The sequence below is a fragment of the Plectropomus leopardus genome, chromosome 15 (assembly GCF_026936395.1).
Source record: "Plectropomus leopardus strain MGB_pleo_1.0 chromosome 15, ASM2693639v1, whole genome shotgun sequence".
In the NCBI taxonomy this organism is placed as follows: Eukaryota; Metazoa; Chordata; class Actinopteri; order Perciformes; family Serranidae; genus Plectropomus; species Plectropomus leopardus.
The window spans coordinates 27,324,526-27,348,566 of NC_142190.1; the positions used below are offsets into that span (position 1 = coordinate 27,324,526).

Genomic DNA, 24,041 nt, shown 5'->3' on the forward strand with positions numbered 1-24,041 from the left:
GGTGACAGAGGGTTTTTTAAGGTAGAGTTCTCACTGTGGCTTGGTGAATGCACAGTATTTTGCAAAATAAGAGTTTAAATCTATGATCAAGCCTTAAAGATTTGTTTTGACAGTAGCAGCCTAAGTAAACTATAAATCTCTGAAACTGGCAACTTCATTCCAACTTTTCTCCATTTGACAGATACAGATGGGTGACAAATTGAAGGATGCCAAAAAGTTTACAAAAACACACATCCAGACTTAAAATACAGGGAGCTGAACAGAGGAACATGCACAAGGCATTAATTTGTCTTTGATTAAAGGAAAAGCCAACATACAGTGTCTTAATGAGGTATCGGGCCACCATGAACCACCAGAACAGCGTTGCTGTGCCTTGGTGTTGATTCTTCAAGACTATCTTAATGGGATGAGCACCATTCTTCCAAAATATATTTCCTCATTTGGTGTTTGTGATGGTGGTGGAGAGCGAACATATCGGTTCAAAATCTTCCATTGATTGACTAGTGCATGGTCTTTATTTGGAAAAAGTCCAACAGGTGCAATCCAAAATTGCAATGCATTTGAATAACTCTTCTAACATAGTGACCGCTCTTTCTGTTGTTTTATTTATACCTTTCAAACATATCTTACCAAAAATCATGTACTCCCGAAAAAATATCTTCAATTAAGTATCATTGCACGAGCTATGACTGAACATAATCATGTTCAGCCAGTCACTGAAAAAGTAATTATATGAGCTCCATGATGTTTTTATTTGAATGACATTTTTAGTAGCAGGAAGGGAACAAGTAATCCTTCTCCAACCATGTTTCTACCTCAATTAACAATCTCCTCCAAAAGGATGCTTGGCTCCTCCAAGCACAAGTCAGAGTGACACTGAGAGTGCAACATCCACAATGAGCGGGGTCACACTGAACCACAGAGTGGGAAGGCAGTGCTTAGGTAGTTTGCTTTCCTGCAACAGCAACTTATATGGCAAATTATTTGTGTTTCATTCAGCCTTTGCTGAAATAAGACAAAGGGAAAAAATGTATGTTAGCAGCACATTTAACACATTTTACAGGAGCACAAGTTAGTCCTTGGCCAGGTTGTTATCCAGTATGGACGCGAAGAACCTGTAACTCTAACTACTGGTTAATGCAACACTGTGATACGTTAATAAGTTTCTGCTCCTCAGACCTTTGTCTCTGATTTTACTAGAAGTGTTGAAACATGATTATGTAAGCGTGTTTAAACTTTGCTTCCCCTGCCTGGATTTATCTTTTAGTTATTATCAACAATCCCAGGAAATGACCAAAAAAAAAATCTAATTGACAAATATTGATATCTCTTTATGAGCTTTGATGTTATCCAGATATAATTTAAGACATAAGTCACATGGCATGTTCATTCAAAACCTCAAACAGGGTACTGTGGTTTATTTTGCGCATGGATTTATTCCTAGATCTGGATACTAGATGCCAAGATGCCACCTGTGCTGTCCAGTGAGAATTGCTGACCTGGTGCACAATCCAAAAAAGTTTCTAACTTCCTGGTTTACCTCCAAGGTACTGATTGCTTCCTGATTTTGAAAGATACTTTACACACAAAACTACTCTTTGTTTACCCATTACTATGTATTATGTTGAAATTGTGAATTTCTGGCATGCTTGCATGGTGAATGAAGAATCCAAAAAGGCAAATGTTTATTGAATGCATCTGCAACTGCATTTAACAGCAAAAATATACCCAAACATTTCTCTACAAACTCTCATACAACTCATGGGAGATAATCCAAGTCTTATTTATCCAGTTGTTCACTCAGTAGTTCTCAAACACATATTTTTGATAAAATTTTAAAAAATAACTCTTTTACCAACGAGAAGTGTGAGTGAGTAATTGATTTAATAATAGTTATTTTGCAGGTGAAGTATTCTTTAAATCAATCCCACATTCAATTCACATGCTAAAAATACTCACTAGCGTACCAAAAATGTTAATCATTGGCTAAAAAATGGCTAAAACCATTATTACCGTTTGTGTAGTGTTTGCTAAAAAACTACAGTGACCAGTCTTTTTAGAGACTGATACCTTCTCAAACAGTCTTCAGCCAAGCTAGCAGCTCTGTGAAGTGAGCTAGGCACAGCTGTGCTTTGAGCTAAATGTTAATGTTGGCATGCTAACATGTTTACAGTCATGATGTTAACATTCAGCAGACATAATGTGTATCATGTTCACCATCTTAGTTTAGCATGTTAGCTTTGGGCAATTAGTATTATACACAAAGTGCAGAATGTTATTAGTTTTGTGGGGTTTTGGTCATAAACCAAACTATTGGACAAATTTCAATTTTGACCTGCTAATGGTACTACCTGAACAGTTGAGGGATCACTTAAGTTATTTCAATTCATTGTGAGAACATTAATGTTTGACCCATATTTTGACAATCCACCCAAAACTTCTCACTCAAAGCCACATGTCAACCACATGGTGGTACTAAAGGAAAGGTCTTGAAATGATGACTCAGAGAATGCACTGCTGAGAGTTCACTTCACATGATTGGATTATGCTCACAGTAGTACCCATTTTGTAAATATTTGAAACTCTCTGCAAATAATCCAATGTATTGTTACACTTCAAGAAACACCAAACATGGTGTGATTTTGGATTACAATGAAAATGTCTTCATTCGTCATTTTGGTATGAGGACTTGTCAAACATTACCAGCCTCATTTGTTTTTATTGGGAGTATACTACCGACAGTCAGAATATCCATCCTTAAAGCAGCTATAATCTAATATCATAACTATCTATCTAATGACCAGTGGTGGACAACGTACACAACTTTAAGTGAAATGAATCCATCTTAATTAAATGAAAGTGAAATTTAAGTGAAATTATTACTTGAGTTAAAGTATTCGAGTACTTGCTTTAAAAAAAACAAAAAACAACTTAAGTATTCAAAGTAGCCCACTTTTTAAAAAATTTAAATGCATTGTTGTATATTGTCACAATACATTTACAGATCCTAATAATGTAACGGGATGTGGTAGGACCCAAAACTCAGACAGTGAAACAAAAATCGACAACAATAAATAAAACATTCTCCGGACACCATGGCAGTTGTAACTAGAATGATCAAGGCACATAAATGATTGACACAGAATCAGTAGTAGCCTAGAATAAAGCATCAGTGAAGCAGAGAACACAAACAATATGAACTTGACAGCAGCTACAGCCCACAAATAAACAAACAGGAAAAGCAAAAAGAGAGACCGCACAGTTTTCACACCCCTCCTCCTCTGTAGAGCGAGCTCATTGTTGTAGTCATCTGTCTGAAAGTCATTGTGCAAGATATGTGCAGTGCAAATTCCCCCTCAATCTGCTACTGCTCTGCTGGGTCATTCTCGGTAAAAAGTCCTAGTCTATCTGTTCTACTGCAGCCATCAAACATGCTGAGCCTCACACACTCCACTGGAGGCCGCTTAGGGAGAATCACCACTGGGTGAGCCACCATGAGTATTTTTAGCCTGTTCTTATTCTGAACTTGTAAAATACTGCTGCTTGGTCCTTGATTTCGGCATCAGACACTGACGCATAAAGGCACCATTTATGGCGGTATGATAAACAGCATTAGTTTATACTTTTTACAGTGGTATGATAGGCTGCTGGTAGAGTGGTCCACCAACCCTGGAACTTTCACCCTGGAGCCCGCTGTTCACTTCATGTATCAATTTTGAGCCAAACCATGATGCTTTCTTTTTCTAAAGGTAAGCATGTGCCTTTGTTGCCTAAACCTAACCACATGCTCATATTTAACAAGGAAATAAAAGAAAAATATGAAGATGTTTTCCAACGCTTTGTTTGAAAAAGATGTTATGCATCGAGCAGAAACTGCACATTCATGTTAAAATGGAAGAGCATTTTGAAAAGACATAATGTATCTGATAGCTATAAGTTGGCGCAGTGTCCTGAAAAGTCAGCAAGAACTGTAGGGGGATTGCTATCACGTCATGTGTAGAGGTGAAAGATCAAGTGACGATATTTGATGAGTTGGTAAGAGAATATGTAGGTTAGTCAGACCCAGCATGTTCAGATACTGTAATGTTAGTGTATTTGATTTGCTCACTTATCCTGCTTGTTGGGAGGTTCTTTCAAACTGTCATTAAGGTAAAAAATAAAAAATAAAACATTACAATGCAGAAGTGCAGTTATGCTAATATTTATTGTAACCCACAATGACATTATCCAAATTTTGTTTTATTGTTATTCATTTTTTGTGTTGTTAACTAACGGCTGTCAGATGAGAGCAGTATTCTGGTTACTGATTTAGGCCATCTTATTGGTCCAGTACCATTATCATTATTGTGATGACTTTTTTCATGTGGCTTTTGTTTTTACTCCTATGAGGGTTTCAACTTGAAGCACAACATTTTTTACAAGTAAAATTACGGATTTGTATGAATTCATGAATTACAAACACAAAAAAAGAAAAATCAAGGACCATAAGGGAGTAAATGTAACTTGTTACTTCCATCCCTGTGGAATGGTTGTAACAAGTTATGGTTGCGAAATGTGGTTGCAATGGTGAAACATCAAGCTTGAATATAATTTCAGAATTATGTATGCATGTATGGGATGTTTTTTTCCCCCAATGTATTTACACAGAAATAAATATAAAGATAAAAACAGGGAAAACAAAGCTGGAAAATTATAACCCAACTATAACCATTCAACTGTTAACATACAAAAGAGCATACGGATATATATATATATATATATGTGTGTGTGTGTGTGTGTGTGTGTGTGTGTGTGTGTGTGTATAATACACTTGTAAGCAGTAAGAAAATAGTGAAATGGTGCAAGTGTGCTGGTATAAAGATTGAGCTAATTAATATAACAGGTTGCTTTATATAATAGAGATAGGTGGGTATGGCCCTACAAAACAACATATATGTTTTCTTACTTTCTTAAGTTTTCATTTTCTTATGTTCTTACTTTGAATTGGACATAAATATCTGCTGCAAAAACATTGTTTTTATAATCCTACATGCCGAATGACTCATCAGAAATTGACATTTCACCAAAAGATGTCGCCTTCAAATCACCATTTAATGAAGTTGTGTTCTAATGAACCTGTCCATGGTGTGATGGGTCCACAGAGGTTTTCCCTGCCTGTTTTCTTACTCAGGAGGTGTACACGTCCTGAGGGGCGGGCAGGTTGGTGCTAATGATCTTCTGCAGACCTCTTTGTTAGTTGCAGCCTGTTTTTTTCCCTGTTTGAAGGCTGACCCAAACCAGACTGTGGCTGACGTACAGAAACAAACTCAATAATTGCGGTGTGGAAACTGGAATAACAGCTTCTGTGGCAGGTTCAGCAGCAGGAGGCGACTCAGGTAGGGTTTTTACCTCAAAATAGAGAGCAGGTGAGATCATGATGCAGGGGGAGGGGTAGGGAACAACTGGGCCTCCTTTGTCATTTTTATTGACTACTATTGATTAACGTTTTACCTGTGGTTTTGACTCAATTCAGGATTTACCTGCACTGCGACAACCTCCACTTCAGATCCTGGGCGAGTGTAGATCCAACAGACCAGCTAAGGTAAGGTACCAAAGTTTTATTTTAGACAAACATACTTAACTACTGACAAAGGGGTAAGCATAGGGGTGAGAAGCACACAAAGACAGTAACAGGTCTAAAACACCATTAACATCCAAGAGCAAAGCGCCTTTGTTTGATTGATACGTGACATTTAACAAATCACAGCAATGAGTGTCGGCACTTTGCAGAGGTAGACTTTTTTCATTTCAGGCAACCTAATTAGGACTGTAATCAAGTACAAAGGTGCTACAGTATCATATACTTAAATAATACTTATCTAATGCAATTTTTAATAATGGTTAGTTAGGTCATTATTGGCAAATGCATCATTAGGCAGCTGTGACTTCAGCTTCTTTCCCACCTTTGACCAGTAACGATCTCAGCCCACTGTACGAAACTTCCTCATAAAAGAAACAAGATATTTGCTCCTTCACAAACTATTTGAAACATGCTGCTTGGTGTGAGCACCTTCTGTCCTTCGGTATAGATTCTTCCTGATTGGCTGAGCCCCGAAGCAAAATGTGCCTCACAGGCATCCTGAGCAACCTACATCACCTTTACATTTTGCCGCCATCACAATCTACACTGACTGAGAGCTGACAATCAGGATACTCACCAAGAGCTCATACTGATCTGGCAACATGTTCAGGTAATGATTGTCGTATTATCGTTTCTGTGAATTTCAGCCTTTTCCTTAAAATTGATTTACTTATTCTAACTATATACTAAAATGAATACTAACTTTAATATTTTTACACATGTTTTTGTTGTGTTGTTATGTTATCAGCAGAGTTTGTTGATGAAAATTTGACTTTCATTCTTTATTCACACAACAGTAACAGTAACACAACAGTCTATATGCTTCTGAGCTTCCACACCAGCTGCTCTTTCACTAAACCGAGCTTGCTCAATGCTATGATGTTGATGATATGATATCTTCTCCCGTGGCCTTGCAGTGTTTCAACATAACCTACCATATATGCAAAATAACGGACCAAATATAATATAATATTATATATATATATATATATATATATATATACACGCACACACAATGGAGAGATGCATCAAAGCCACCTTACAAAAAACTGTGATACCTTGTTTCTGCTCATATAACCTATTTGTTTAAAGGCAGCCAAAAAAAACACATTATATTTATTTTATCCACCAGTCTCTTCTCATACTGATAATCCAGTGGGAATTATAATACAGGAGCAATTCAATGGGAAATTTGTAATGCCAAAACTTTACCTCTGATTGACCTTTTAAAATAAGTCATCTATCTGTTTTATTCTTAAATACTTAATTATTGAAAACAAGAGCTTAATAAATACTTTATTCATTTTTATACACACAGACACACACACACACACACACACACACACACACACACACATTTAAATATATATATATATATATTTTTTTTTTTAATTATTTTTTTGTCAGCCAAAAACAGCAAACAGAACAGTTCATATATGTCTACAGTACTACTGCTGGAGATTTATCTCACTTCCAGTCCACTTCCACACACACACACACACACACACACACACACACACACACACACACAGAAAGAAATGCTAACCTGTGACCAATACTGAATGCTACAAAACAGGACATGTAGGTATTCACTCACCCAGAACCAGAGCACCCCTTACATTCTATTCCCTATTTGTTTTGACAGTTTTCTCTCTCATCTGATGTATGTACTGTGCCATTGTTTCAGTAGGAGGTGATGATGGACTTTCCAGTTTGGCTTCATTTTGTGTCGCTGATAGACTACACTATAGACTATAGAATACACTTTTTCTGTATGTTTGCTCGCTGTCACAGTAGAATGGTACACAATTTAACATGTTGACCTGATGATGTAAAGGGAGGGATCTAGTGTTTTACAGTTCATCCTCAGTGGGAATGTTTGGTCATGACGCTGCGCCATGTTGAGACATTTCAATCAAAACCAGAACTTTGAACCTCATGGGAACTGCAGAAAGCGTCAGGGTATTATCTTGTGACTAAAGGTCTGAGATACTGACTTGTGTTACATTCTATATGTTCCCCCTATTTTGAGAAGACATACAGGCATTTGACTGGTTCAATGGACTCTGTATGGAGTTATAAATTGCCCTCCGTACATTTTTATTTAGTTACCCCCCTTCCTGCAAAGCTCAATTTTGAGGCAACTTTTGTAAAAAAAAAAAAAAGCTACATATAATAAAAAATATTCAATCAAATAATATTATGTTTTGGTCTAATGACAGTTCTCCCTGTCCAAGACTAGAAATGCATTTTTTTCATTATCTTATTTCAGCTTTAATCTGTATTTGCATGAAGCAATAACTACATAAACTATAATTACAACAGTCCATAACACAACAGGCAACTTTTATTTCTGTGTTCTTAATCACCTCTTAATCCTTAAGTGTGGCTTAAAAGTCATGTGTATAGGATGAAGGGGCATCTATCAGCAGAAATAGTATATAATCATAACTTTATAATACATAACTATGTCATCTCTCACATGTTTGTATTTTTGCAAAGTTCACTGTATCAAGCTAGATCAGGCACGTCCGGCCTGGGGCCAATCATGGCCTGTGGACCACAGCTTGTCAGTCATAATATATTATATGGGGTCTGCCACACAATATTGATTTATCTGGCAAGTTTACAAGTTCAGGTGGCAGCTCTATTAGTCAGTTAATAGACACTCACCAAGTAGAAACCTCCCAGGTGGAACTAGTATGGTAAACAAGTTAGTGATGGTAGATGCTCACACCAAAGAAATGTAAAGTTAACAACATAGGCCACCACTCCAATAAGCAGTGGAAAGTTGTTGAGTATGTATGTGAATTTTTAAATTTTATTTGTTTGTATTTTTTTAATAACCCAAAATAGTGTGGACACACGTCCTAAATGCTTGGCACAAGTTTCAGTTCTGCAACCTCACCACTAGGTGCCATTAAATCCTACACACTGGACTTTTAACTGGTGGAAGCAAGTCCATGTTGGCATCTCAAGTCTGTCATCTGCAAATTTTCAGGCTGATCTTTAATATTCCTACACTATTCCTACTATTCAATCCAAACTGCAAAGTAGATATACCTGGATGATTGACTGTTGTGTAGATCTTAATTATGAATATGTTCTTATACTCTTGCTTTAAAGGGAAACAACACCTAAATTTTTTACTTTGAATATATTGTTTCCATTCCTCCCACATTCCAAAGACATGCATGTCAGGTTAATTGGTGACTCTAATTTGCTGTAGGTGTGCATGTGAGTGTGACTGGTTGTCTGTCTGTATGTGTCAGCCCTGTGATAGTCTGGCTACCTGTCCAGGGTGTACACCGCCTCTCGCCCAATGACAGCTGGCTCCAGCCCCCGCCCCCGCGACCCTTACGAGGACAAGTGGTTACGGACAATGAATGAATGAATGAATGTTGTTTCCATAAGCTAAGAAATTTTAATCAATAATTGTGAATTATTCTCTCTTAAAGCCAGAAACCAGAAAAGCACATCTCTAACTTGTGATATCATAGGTTAAAAAGTCTGGATCTGCTCCATAGACAGTGAATGGAAGGCTGATTTTGTGGCCCCACATAACATTTGTTTTCTTTTTTATACCCAGTGAGCTTCATTCTATTGTAGTGTTCTCAATTCTGAAACAGAATAGTTACTCATATAGTCAAAATTTTCCCCTGTGTGCTCATAGTGCCATGTAGAACATCTTTCCCCATTCATTGTCTATGGAGCAGCTGCAGATTTTATACCCTACATCTCTTATCTCCGTCTAGTTTTTGGATCTGGGAGTGAGTTGTTTATTTTTACTAATAATTGTGGACTGTCTTAGATCATAAGAATATCGAGTATGAATTTTGAAACTGGGCGTAGTTCCCTTTTAATATTAGTCTTTGAAATATTATGTCAGACTGATGAGAAAACTTGTTTTGTCATTGCAGAAATTTAAAGAGGACATGTATGGGACTGAGAATTCCCATACTGCTTGGAGCTATTCTCGTGTCCATTTATCTCTATAAAGATTCTACTCACCACAAAACCATCCTCCTCCATGACAGTACGAGAGAGAATGGCAATCAAACACAGCCTCTAACCACAAACACTTCCTATATGTACTCCTGGCCAAGATGCGAACAAAACATGTCTGCTGCCAACATCATAAACTTTAGCTCACTTCCTGGTTATATCAAAGACTTTCTCTATTACCGACACTGTCGACATTTCCCCATGATACTGGATATTCCTGACAAATGTGGAGGAGCTGATAGATCTGCAGACGTCTTCCTTCTCCTGGTCATAAAAAGTCCCCCCATGAACTATGACCGCAGAGAGATTCTGCGCAAAACCTGGGCTAGAGAGAGGATGCACAATGGTTTGTGGATCCGAAGGATCTTCATCTCAGGAACGACGGATGCCGGTTTTGACAAACGGAGACTGAACACACTCATGGAGCTGGAGCAACGTGAGCATAACGACATCCTCCAATGGGACTTCAACGACTCTTTCTACAACCTCACCTTGAAGCAGATACTCTTTCTGGAGTGGATGGAAAGAAACTGTCCACATGTTCGCTTCCTGTTCAACGGTGATGATGATGTCTTTGCACACACGGACAACATGGTCGAGTATCTCCAAAGTCTCGCTGACAATAGTGGGAACAAGCACCTCTTTACCGGCCACCTGATCCAGAATGTTGGGCCTATTAGACATCCTTACAGTAAGTATTATATCCCAGTTCAGGTGGAGGAGTCAGAACATTATCCTCCCTACTGTGGAGGTGGGGGCTTCCTCTTGTCAGGCTACACAGCTTTGGTCATATACAACATGTCCAATTTCATCACCATTCTTCCCATTGATGATGTGTACATGGGAAAATGCCTGGCCAGAGCAGGACTTGTTCCAAGTTCCCATATGGGGGTAAAGACAGCAGGACTGTACATTCCCGCCAGTAATATAGATAGATATGACCCCTGCTATTATCAAGAAATGCTACTTGTTCACAGATTTAGTTTAGCAGAAATGTATCTCATGTGGCACAGAGTGAATGACCCAAATCTGAAATGTGGTAAAAAACTGTAATTTAGATGTGGTGACAGAAAGTGTTGTCAATAATATTCAATCAGTAGCAACTTCAGTAGCTACAAAAATGTTTACTTTTTTAAAACAAAACTCATTAATATATGTAAATAGTGCATCTCCAGCAAACTATATAGAGCAAATTACTTTGAATAACAGGGCAGTGACCCAACTTATATTGATTAAAAACATTTTTATTTGAGGCTCATTTAAATGGGCTGAAAAATGGGACTGACATGACAGTGGTTCCCAACTGGTCCAGCCACAGGGTTTAGATTTCTCCTTAGTCTTTACTTGAAAGACCATACATTCAATGAATTACCACACATTCAATTTTATCCCACAAACATGTTGGTTTAGAACATGAAGAAATAAAACATATTTCAAGAATAAACAGGAATGACACTTCAAAATAGAAGTGTTATCAAGTTCTCAATTCAAGAGACCTGCGACCCACTTTTGGACTGTGATCCACCAGTTGGGAACCACTGTTTTATGGATTGTCCATGAGTTCTATAATGGCCTTGGTGGGTTTACCCAAGTGGGCTCCACATGAGTTTTACTATAGGGCTACCTGGATACCAAGTGGATGCGGTCCCAAATTTGGGCATCTTATCTTGGTTTGACTTGGGTGAACCCAACCATGTATCAAATTCACATGGGGCCTTTATGGAACCTGTGGACAATCCCATATAGGGCCCATTTTTCAGCTCTTTTACTGCCCACATGGCCCCACATACAAATATTAGCTGGGATATGAATGTATTTATAGATGTATTAAAACATAGCAGTACAGGTATGCTTGTCAATATCGTATACGGTATACAAAGATAGCTGACACATCTCCACTTCCCCTCACAAATTAAAAATGCAGAAATGAAGCCAAAATATCCCAGATACAGCCGCTGCCATTTTGTGCCGGTGTGTACGATATAATTTGGAGCCAGAGTAGGCAGTAGCGATCTTGAGTTCCTTGCCACACACCCATCTGACCAATCATGAGCAGCAGCATTGATTATGAGCACACCAATTGTCACACACAGCTTTCAGTTATCACATAAAACCCCCATTTATAGCATCAAACAAATTAGAATCAAACTTATCAGAAAAACAAACACTTTAATAAACATCATGATGAGAACTACCTTAAATAAAAGAAACTATCCTCAGGAAAAATATCCCGGGCAATTTGACTTTTCAGTTATGCCCATGTCCCCTCCACTAACATTGAGGGGGCGGGCTTTATAACCTATACTGCAGCCAGACACCAGGGGGCGATCAAGATATTTTGGGTTCACTTGGTGGAGCTGTTACGTCGTCCATCTTTAAGGACAATCTATGGTCAATATATCACCTTGTATAAAATAAATATGTAAAATACTATAGAAATGCTTACTGCCATTATACAATATCAGAATTAGTAAAAAAAAAAAAAAAAAAAGGTGCTTTTATGGCACTTGTCCACAACACCATCGGCAGTGTCTCATTTCTGTCACACAGGGGTCCTGACTGAGCCAATACTCCACGCAACTGACAAAAATTAAACTCTGTATATCTGTATATATTTGTTTTTCATTTTATTAATTTCATTATTATTTTGTGAATTACATCTGAATAGCTTTTTAGATGTTACAGGCACTGCTGTTTCTTAGTTGTATCATTTTGCTGCTCCACAACGGGAAATTTACTCTCCTGAAACTCTTCTCTGCCGAGCTACATATTTCTTTTTGTCCCATCATAAATCTTTGATCGGAATTTTACTCAACAACCCCGAAAAAAAACAAATTTCTCTAAATGGGAAATTCATAATGTTAATATGGTGCTACATTAGAATAAGAATTGGGAAGATTGAGAAGCCAATTATTTATAATGTGTTTATCATTTAGCAGCAAATTCACCAAACAACATCACTACATAATTTAAACCACTCTACGAACAAGATTAGATTAAATTTAATGAGATGAAAATGCAATATTGTACTGCAAAACTTTAAAAGGTGTGGAGACAAAACTTTACATTCTTAAAGACGTTTCTCCAGCTACAACTGTTCATTTTCGTCTTTGCGTATTTTATTCTATTACAAATTCTATTTCAGACTTTTGAAAATGGAAAAATTGGCAAAGAAATTTGTGAGAAAGCAAAGAATCTTTCAAACTCAAAAAACTTTTTTTCTCCTCTAAATGTCTTTCACCTCATTGTGAAGTTTAATCAGTTTCTTCATCCTGCATGTTTGAAATAAATAGCATTTTGCATTCATCTTCTGTCATCTGTTTGTTCGTGCATTTTAGATGATTTCACTGACTGGATTTGAGAAGAATTCTTGAGAAAGATGCATCTCTGCATTGTGTCTCAGCATTTTTAGAGAAAATGTTAGACACCACTTTTAGACATCATCAATTCTACTGAATGATGACATTTCCCCAATTCAGACACTTTTAAAGTGTCAACACAGTGCCAACACAGTGCTTCAGTTAGAGGTCATATCACAATTATCCACGATATATAATTAACAAAGTATGCATAGTAATCATAAAGGGAAACAGCACAGCATAGTAATGAGGATGTAAACTTTCATTTTAGTTGAATTTTAATTTTTCTGTTATTCATTTTTTTCTTACTCTTACTTGGATGACTCTTTTAGCAGTATAATTATGGACTACAGTTTTGTGTTGTATTTATTCCTGATTTTTTTTAATGAGTCTATTTTCTGTAGATTTGTTATTAGCATTGGTTGGGAGTGCTGTCATTTCTATGTTTTTTTAGATTAAATTCAATCTCGAAACCTAAAGTGAGTACTGCAATGACATTCATTTTCACAGATGTTTAACCCTTTGAAACATGATCAAATTGGTTCTATTTCTTTCAAAAATATGAAGAAGAAGGCAATGAGCAACTTAACAAACATGGCCCAGAAATTCGAGAAAAAAGAGTAAAAAAGTACTGAAATTATGAAAAACCATTTATTTTTTTAAATCAAAATTATTATAATTCGAAATATGTTTTTTTTTAGACATAGTTTCCCAATATTCCTCCCCTATTTTTTTTAAAAACAAATTTTTGATTAATTTGTTTTGTCACATTTTACTAATTTCTTGCAATTTATGAGACATTTCTTGCCAAGTTGGTCATTGGCTTTTTTTCTCTCAGTGTTTTTAAAAGACCTCAAAACAATATGCTCAGGTTTTAAAGAGTCAAATAGCTTGTGAAAGGTGTCTGCAGCACAAGAAAACTGATCCAGGTCAATCAAGGTTTCAAAGGGTTAATTGTATCTTGTCATTAATAAAACCTGCTTTCAAAGCATTCAAGTTTTTAATAGGCGAGGTGATTACTGGATATTATGCAAGAACTTTGACATCTTATTTTCAGAAACACAGATGGGGAAAACAAACTCAACAAATTAAAATGTGAATTCTGTTATAAGAGCTTTGTAAGGTGAGAAATACACAGTATGTGATTCAGCTATGTGTGTGTCCTGTACAACCTTAACCTCAATGTTGTTGTCATGCTAGAGAGCCTCTGTGGGCATGTGCATTAAATCATATGTTTGCTTCAGGTTTGTTTGCTTTGTAGTGTAATACAATACATCGCCTTTAGTCCTAAGTTTTAATCTTTCCCCTAATATCTAAAATGGATCCCACATGTAGGTATTCAGTAGGAGTTCAGTATTTGCTATCTTTGGAACCAGACAACATCCCATGATTCTCAAGTTACTTCAGTTGAGCAAAGCAGAAAGGGAACATCCTAAAAATTATATTCCCCCTCTGTATTGTATTGAGGTATTAAGGAAATAGCGGGGAATAATTAGGACCTGAAGTGTTGCTTCTGTTGTGATCTTTTTCACTTTTTTAATTAGACAAATGAGTCACAAATGAAGCAGACAGCTACTTAGTGCCAATTATTATGAGTTCTTAGAGGCAATTTTGACTGTTTCCATTATTCATGAATGAAAACTTGAAAGGTTTATTCAATCAGCACAGACTTGAAATTTAATTTGTGAGGTCTGAGATGATGACGTCCATCAGTGTAATGAGGTCATAACCACAGTCAAGGCTGTGCTGCCATGACTGCTGGTAGGGGAGACCAGGGACGTTTGTAACATTTTTGTCATTTTTAGTTTGATACTGAGTATTTTTGAGCCAGTGCATTCAAAATGTGATAAAAAGTAGTTACAGGTCTCTGCTATTAAATGTTGTAGCTCTCTAACACAAACAGAGAATATATGGTTTGGTCTCAAACAGAAGGAATTAAATGTCACAATTCACCCCATAGTCCATATTAGTTGCAACACAGCCTGGGGTGAAAAAAACACTCAAGACACTGAAAGCCTTTTATTTAACACTTAAATAACTGTTTTTTCCATAATACTTGTGTGTGGCTCTTTGTCTGGTTATGATGGAAACACATCACCCAGGTGAGCATGATACATTGTGTGCAGACACGAATTACAGTTGGTCTCCACTTAAACAGCACTAAACAATTGATCCAAATTAGTCTGCACCAATTTTGAAAGAAATACTGAATAAGTAAGATACATAAAGAGAAGCAACCAGAAAGTTTTCACAGACATGCTACTTTCTGATGTTTACCTGTTCTCCAGCCTGTCCATGACCTCAACTGGACACACCAAAACAACCCACATACACTTGCTCTTCTGCTGCAGAGTTGTGTACACAGCTCTGCTCTACTGGCAATGAGAAAGCAGTCTATAACCCAAGTAGTTTACATTAAAATTTTGCTTTTGGTAAGTTGTTAAGTTGTTTTTTCATATTATTAAAACTAATCCAGAATCTTGTAGCAATAAACCACTTACAGCTAATAGCTAAAACATTAACACTAACAACTTGCATGAAATATATCTACAGACACACATGATAAACATGATATAAGTTTGATGAATTTAACTACAAAACAGACAAGGCTATTACAAAAAAAAAAAACCTCAAAACTATTTTTTAACTTACTTACTTATTACATAAGCATGTGCACATTGAAATCAAGGGGGTCATAGCTTGTTCCTGGTTGGAGTTGTTGAATGTATTATAACTATCCTGTGTTACAACCATACCCAGTCTCCTCTGCTTAAATTGTTGCATTGTGTGTGTACTTGCTGTACACTGTAAATCACATGTTAACACAGAGACATGACTTTATTTTACAGCTTGAGCAAATTGGCTTGATTTTTTCATAAAAGACGGGAAGAAGGCAATGAGCATGATATGGCCCCAGAAATTTGCAAGAAATTAGTGGGAAGTTACAAAAGAATTACCTGAAAATAATAATAATAATAATAAGAAACAAAAAAAGTAAAATACAAAAAGAGACAAGAAAATGAACTTAATGAATGGCAAAATGTAAAATAAAACAAAGCATTTTTTTTCTGTCACACAATTTTAAAAATACGAGTAAAAGAATAATGAATAAAGTTTTCTGGATATTTCTGAATAATATCTAGTACTCTCCCCACAGCTTCGTCATGTTCTTGTCACTTTTTCCTATTTATTTTTACATTTCTTGCCTAGTTAGTCATTGCCTTTTTTACACGTTTTTAAAAGAAGTCAAACCAATTTTCTCAGGTTCCAGCGGTTTAAATGCTTGTGAAAAGGCATCTGAAAGCAGCACAACAAAACTGATGTCGATCCAGGTTCTAAAGGGTTAACTTCATCCCATGCTCCTCTATGAATAATCATTGAACATTAGACCAGCAAGCAGACTCTATAAATAACTAAAATAGTGGGATAAATATATTATGGCTTACAAAATGTTCAGTGTTTACTTGTAGATAGATTTATGTCTTTTAGACATATCCAAAATACTTCACATAAAGTAGTAGTGAATCTATAAGTGATAGGTATCTATATCTTTGAGTCTTTGGTGTGGCAGTAATGCTCCTATATATGTTGCAGAATATTTTCTTTTCAGTGAAGAATTGGTTAGAGCCATTTCTAGCAAATCTTTCTAATTTTTCTTTTTTTTTTTGAGTCACTTAAATGCATCACCTGACGTAACATCGCATTAGAGGCACGTCGCAGGTGTGCTGAGTCGAGCGGGAAAGACGTCACGAGGACGCTGTTTTCAACCGTGGTGTGTTTGGTTAAATCTTAGTTTTATTGTTTGATAAATCCGTTTAGCGGCTCGTTGGTTTGAATTTAGTCTTCGTAAAGGTCTGTTTATCTAGGGGGAGCGTTTGTTGGGGCCTTTTAAAATTTCGTTTTGACGCGACGATCACACACAATAGTTTAGCCTCATCTGGCAGCTTTCCCTGCACATCAATGGACACCAGAGGCCACCCTTTATCATCAAACAAACGGTGAGTACAACCAAACACAGCGAGTCTACGGTGTGTTAATGTAACGAAGCTAAAATACTCTGTCACAGTAGGCTACTTAAGTATTTCTGGGTGTATCTATACCCAACCTGAGTTTTTATATCATTGTCAGTTTACACTTACACTCCGTTTCACTACGTTTTCTACATAAAATGTATGCGGATGGACTCCTGAAGGAATGGGAGGACAGAAAAACTGGATTTTATTCTTTAAATCCTTTCAGCTGCAAAAAAAGACTTTGTTTTACTTCAAGTGTAAGGTGTGCTTCTTTTTGTAAGGTAGTGTAGGCTAGGTTTCAAAGACATAAGTGTAATAATTCACAAAATCCTGACTGCTTGCTTTTTTGTCAACAGCATTTACTTCTAACTTTAACATTCTATATGATCAAATCACTTTTTATACTCAAGTACAGTGCATAAAATACTTTGATTCAAATTATATTATAATAGGTGAATTTAATTTGTACCAAAGTCATTTTCTGTTAGGAAACCCTGTACTTCATCCACCACTGCATATCTACCATGGCGCATGTGGGCGGCTATGAATGTCTGGACAAACTGAATACATTAGCATGAAATTACTCAGTGTGTTGTGTTTAATATCAGACTCTATATTGTTATACTGGCCTCATGTTGGGAACAAATCAAATAATAGGGCTCTACTACCACTTACTAGTAGATTTACAGCATCATGTGCATAACGGAAGACAGCAACAGAGAGGAAATGTAGACTTTAAGATATATAATAACGCAAAACCTAATACCATTTATGGTTTTTAACAATTGTACAGCTGTAACGATTGACCACCTGAGTTATGTCACTCACTAGGGTGAAGTCAGGTCATGTGTATGTGGGACATCAGGTAAAATAGGACAAATAAGCAGCGGTAGATGAAGTACCTGAAAGCTATACTGAGTAAAAGTACAGATATCTTAACAGAAAATGACTTTGTAGAAGTTAGAGTGAACTATGGGAATATTATTGAGTGAAAGTCTTAAAGTATCAGAGATGTTTACTGAACTTAGTATCAAAAGTTATTTTACTATATTAAATGTAAGTAAGTATAAAAATTAAAAGAACAAGTCCATTCTGTTAACAAAAAAGCAAGTGTTCACAATGAACAAATGGAGCATACATTACTTTTGAAAAATGTTTTTTTCCTCTCCCCTCTTCCCTTCCATTCCTATTTTTTTTTAGTAAGTAACTAAAGTACTAAGGGAAAATGTAGCGTGCTATAATTACACATTTTATTTAGGAAATTTAGTTGAGTAAAAGTACACATTGAATTTAGTGGATTAAAAGTGAAAGTGGAGTAAAAGTGAAATGCTGAATTACTGTGAGAAAGTATTAATACTTCGTTACATTACACCACTACAAATAAGGTTTTACATCTTAGCCAGCTAGTCATTAATCATGTTATTTAGTTTTTGCTACAAATGTGCTTAACATGAAACAATTTTTTTTATTTTTTGAGATGACTAGTATGGACAGAGCAAAGACTCAAAAATCCACTGGTTCCAGAACTTGCAAAGAAAGCAATGTGGTGTGATGATTTTCTCACGCTGGTAATAAGAGAACTGCAGCACAAATAGGTAAAGGGCGTTGCTTTTGATGATCTATTTGACTTGTTTAATATTGCAATATTTCCACAAAACTTTTTACTTTATTTTTAGGCTTTTTTGTCACGTATGAAATATTAGATATCATGCTGTGAGTCTATAACAACAGTACTTCAGAATTAGCCATACCTGTTATAGAAAAATACATGCACATTGTAAACCAGTGGTTCCCAACTGGCCCAGCCTTGGGGTCCAGATTCCTCCTTCAGTCATTAGTTCAAGGTCCTCACATTAGATAAAATACCAAATTTTTAAATTTATTTCACAAAATGCAAACAACACATTGGCTTAGAACACAAAGAACTAAAAAATATATCACAAGGATAAACAGGAACTGCACCTCAGATTAAGAGCTCTCTGCTGAAAATTCACTGTACTTAAAAAGAAATTGTTTTTTACAAACCTGATATGTTCACAAGTGACTTGCGGTCCATTCAGAATGGACCCACAACCCACTTTCGGAGGACCGCGACCCACTAGTTGGGAATCCCCGTTGTAGACAATGTGACACTAAGGAAACGGGCAGTGAGAGAATAGGGAAAGCATGGCAGAAAAATTGGACAATCTTTTTTTTTTAAATTAATTGCCACTGGTTATATTATGATATAATGAATTAATTACTGAACTGATAATGAATTTTACCATTTAAAAAAAAAAAACCAACTGTCCCATCTTACCTTACCAGCTGTTGCATTTTATCTGAACATGTCTTTGGAGTGAGGTCGGGGTTCTCAATGAGTTTGAGCTTCCAAAGTTTCTAAATTATTTTACTAAACACCATCTTTTCTTCATAGAAATGCAGCAGAAAACCATAACATCGTATAAAGTAAGGGAGTCTGCAGAATTTTAGGTGGTTTTCTTAGTAATCTACCAAAAAGTGTACCAAATTACCTGACTTGACCTTATATTTGAGTGCAAGAGTGAAGTCAGTCCACAAGAGACAAAGATAACTGTGGAGTCTTTGTTAAAACTCGTAATAATGTATGTAATGTAATGTGTGTCAGTGGCTTGTTCTGCAGTTCCCTTTGATGTCGGGTAGTATCACAGGTGTGGTTTAGACTTCATCTTTGGTGCAATATCACAAAGAATTACTGTAATGCACAGTTTGGCAGCCTTATTGGAGTCCTGTTGCTGTTGTGCAATGAAGTCAGTTGAGAAGAACATGTTGCAAACATACAGCATGGGTGGCTCAACAGTTTGAGGATGTGCCTAATGTTGACATCTGCTGTGTTTAATGGGGTTCTAATCTTATAAAATATATCTATTACACACTAAGTTATTCAGATAGCTTTAAAACATTTGTTGAAGTCCTGCTCCAGATGAATGTTAATTTAAGAACATTTCCAACAGCCTTGGAGGCCAGACAAGAGTACAACTTGACATTTGGACAACCTTTAAAAATACGTTCTGGAAATCAATAAAAGCAGCATGATACTGGTTTTTGGCTGCAGACTTTAACAATGTGAAGAATGTTTGTTTTTTTGTGACTACTTTAGTTGGAATAAAACAAGTGGCCAGAAATCAGTCGATTAACCCTATGAAACCTGGGCAAAAAGGCAAAGAGCAACTTAAGAAGATATGCACAACAAAATTTTCAAGAAATTAGAAAAAAAATACAAGAACATTCCCTTAAAAATTAGCATTTTTTAAGGTAATGATTTGCTTAAAAAATGTAAATATAGTTATCTGGATTTTTTCCCCTAACCCTTTTGTTTTTTTTAAATTAGTTTTCAAGTACCATTTTTTTGCAACATTTTAAACCAAGTTCCTCATTGCCTTTTTCCTATGTTTCTAAAAGAAATCGAACTAATTTACTCAATGTTTAATGGTTTAAATACTTGGAAAAAGTGTCTGAATGCAGCAAAAGAAATGTCACCATAAAATATGACAAACAGGCACACACAAGTTCTTACACATACAGGCCATACAGGAACAGGAAATGCAAGGCAGAGCGATAAGTGTCGTCAGTTGGATGATAATCTTTCGTCCGCAGTACTTCCAGTAAAGAAGGTTAACCCTTGAGATTACACATTGGCCACTAAAAACTGCCCCTTTTTCATCTTTATTATACACAGTTTTGATGCATTTTGGCAGATCATGTTAACACATAAATTCCCCCCAAAAAGATTCAGATGACACTTCAGACACTGTAGATTTTATTGGGCTATACTCCCCTCAGCATGTAGCCCAAGTCAAGGGGGAGACACTTCTATCAAAGCTGAACAAAACAGTTTAGCAAAACAGTGAATGCGAGAAATGGGGCAAATACCTAAAATGTTTACAGATATGCAGTCAAATGAAAGGCTGGTCACCTCTTCAATCTTGCAGAGAGTGATCATGTTTTCCAGAAGGTGGATGCACATTAATACATATAATATAATGAGAACACATGAACAAGATTTTTCACAACCTTATTTTAACCTCTGTAACCCTCTGGGTGCATATTGTGTCAAAACACTTTTGTAAATATGAGAATGATCCAAGAACACAACAAATATAACAACTGATGGAGTTTCACCTGTCCTGAAAATAACAATATGTGCAAACATGCAAAACAACATTGGGTTCAAGAGGTTAGGTGTTTTTCTTTTTCTTTTTTGGTCAATCAATCTATTACCATACCTGTGATTTATCCAGACATGTCTATGAAGCCTTTGTTGATCCATTAATTGCACTTACTTGGACTCTTGTGGGATAAAATGACTCTTTTTGTTCATTAACATGATATGTATGAGAGTAATTTGCACATGATTAACTAAGTAACTGACAGTTAAACAGGTTGTACAAGCATTTGTCTACCACTTTAACCACCTTGAACCTCGGTCCTTGTCTATATCCTCAAATGTTTCACAAGAAAAGGGTTTTGATTCTGCTGCCGTGGTGTTGTAGGTTTCGTTGGTGTGGTAGGCCAACCTGTGGAGCTGGCTGGTCAGTCTGTGGACAGTAACCCGGGGTGGGTTACATTTGTAGACAAGTGACACCTCACTTGGGGTATTTGACAAACTGACACTCAGTGATACAGAGTGTCCAACTCAGCTTGTCAAATACACTAAGTGGGGGGCCTGATCTGGCAACAGCAAAGACGACTCTGTGGAAGAAATGACACTGGAACTGCTCCAGTCAAACATCATAAAAGACATAATAAACATGCACATGATTCCCTTTTTACATAAAGATTACAAGAAAGTAGATGCAAGTCCATCACCTGAGTGTTAAGATTTGTCTGATGTTGAAGCCTACGAGTCCAAGTGCAACGCTCCTCCGTCTCTCACAGGAGCTCACACTGATGACACCGTGCACAAGACAATCCGTTTGACCATTGAGCTTTGACGCAGCAAAGAGGAAGTCAAAACAAGGAAGATAACTGCATAGCTAGCTCTCAGGAAATATGTGGAAATAAAGTGTCAACATGTCACAGTTGTGAAATGCTGTCGAAGGCTTTTGTGGCTCACAGCTTTTAGAGATAATGGTTTGCTGAGACATATTCGACAGTTTGATGCATGCTTAGTCGTGAGTTCAGAACGTGCCTATGGAGCTAGTAGCATCATCCCATGTGAGATTCAATTAATAATTTTGGATCAGACGGTATAGATGGTGCTTTTGGTAAGGTTATGCTTCAGAATAGTGTTAAAACTACAGTGTGAGATCAAAAGTAGCATAGTCTGCTCTTGATGCAGTAGCTACTTTTATGTAAACGTCAGTCAGATTTTTCAAATTTGGACTGCCAGCCATGACTGACCATCATCTGCTTCTTCCTGTTTAAGGGCACGCGTCAGTGTTTAGTCTGCACTGCTGATTGGTGGTTTATCTGTCAGTTTAACCCCCAGTGCAGGAAACATACAAGGATCAAGGCAAAAAAAAGTAATAGCAACTGTTCCTCTAGTGTAGGGCATCGCTTTACTTTGACTCAGAGCACCCAATGACTTCCTGTCAACCAAACCAGCCCACCCGTCTCTCAGTCCATGCATTTGATTTCATGTCTGGACTCCTAAACTTCCAAGCAACATGTGGTAAAAACTAGTGCTATCACTTTTTATTGCCACACTGTTCAGCATTACACACATTTGTTTGCAATGGCTAGAATGTACTCTGCACAGAGCTGTGCAACTTCCTCATGTTACTCTGGACTCATGTATCATGAATCACTCACTGGACTTCCCTCTGCAGCCATGACTTTACTGTATGTTGAGTTTCCTTAGCACACAAAGTGACCGAGCATTGGATACATTTATACCAACGGCTCAGGGTGGACGACAGAATGGACTGTCGTTCCTGTGGATGCTCAGCTTAGCCAATGTGCGGACCAGCCCGAATAAAAAATGTTCCATCAGTCTCTGTGCAGCAGCATGCAGGGAAGGAAACAAAAAGGCCAAAGGGATACAGGAAGAGAAAGAATGGTTGTGTTGAGCCCAGATAGTTTAGAGAAGCCAATTGTGGAAAAAGTGATCCATCACTGTAATTAAATTCATTTTTTTCTGTACCAGCAGGGTGTGCAGGTTGTTAATTTAAAAAAAAAAAAAAAATATATATATATATATATATTAGGAAAACTTTATTTATTTATTTTTGCAGTAGTATTGAAAGAGGTATAGTGTATCATTATTTACTATTTTATAGTGGTCAATTTGTCAATTTGTATGGAAGTTTAAAATTCTGACCTCATGACAACATTATTGTGATGCATCATCACTCTCCACAATCTTCATATCAATGTATAACTCCATTCAGTTTTAAGGCTCCTTTGACCCAACTTTACAGTCATTCTTGTCCAAATGTTGGTTTACATACTGTAGCTCTGTGTGTCAGCCACCTTCATTCAGTGCTAAGCTCTACAACACATAGTATCATGTTACTCCTGTGATGTGTATGTACAGTTGTACAAGTAGGCCTACATTCTATCTACTGCTTGTTGAGTGAATGGAAAGTATAGCCAATAGTAAAGTATACTATGGTATAGTATGGTAAAGCATGGAGTAAAGCATAATATGGTCATTAGTCTATAGTATAGTACATTAATATAATATGTAATATTACTGTTAGCATAGCATAGTATAGTGTAGTATAGTAATACCATATTGTATAGGACACCATAAAAATGTATAGTATAGTAGAGTAAAGCATAGTATGGTACAGTACATTATTAAATAATACAGTATTGTATTGCACAGCATACCACAGAAAAGTACAATATAGTACAGAATAGGTTAATATTGAATAGTACAATATAGAATAAAATACTGTAGTTTGTGTTGTATGGCATTGTATATTTTGCTGCTTCATTTTCTGTGCAATCTTAGTTATATCAGTCTTTCATGTGGGTAATAGCAGATACTTTATATAATAACTAAGTTAGTCCGATGCTGCACTGCAGTGCCTCGATGTCTTAATATTTCACAGTTCACATACAGCAGGTAAAGCAGTC

General features: G+C 36.6%; 1 protein-coding gene across 2 annotated transcripts; it reads left to right on the forward strand.

The window, feature by feature from the left end:
• The first annotated feature begins 3,328 nt into the window (after positions 1 to 3,328).
• LOC121952728 (N-acetyllactosaminide beta-1,3-N-acetylglucosaminyltransferase 3-like) lies at positions 3,329 to 12,931 on the forward strand. 2 transcript variants are annotated; one of them, XM_042499541.2, is made up of 6 exons: positions 3,329 to 3,484; positions 3,633 to 3,749; positions 5,266 to 5,405; positions 5,513 to 5,581; positions 6,069 to 6,230; positions 9,541 to 12,931. In XM_042499541.2, exons 5-6 carry the CDS (start codon positions 6,223 to 6,225, stop codon positions 10,676 to 10,678), a joined length of 1,146 nt encoding a protein of 381 aa, XP_042355475.2. In that variant the 5' UTR covers positions 3,329 to 3,484; positions 3,633 to 3,749; positions 5,266 to 5,405; positions 5,513 to 5,581; positions 6,069 to 6,222; the 3' UTR covers positions 10,679 to 12,931. The 2 variants fall into 2 exon arrangements, with proteins under 2 accessions (XP_042355475.2, XP_087944960.1); XM_088088834.1 differs by lacking the exon at positions 3,329 to 3,484 and having other exon boundaries at positions 3,505 to 3,749.
• The last annotated feature ends 11,110 nt before the right edge of the window (positions 12,932 to 24,041 follow it).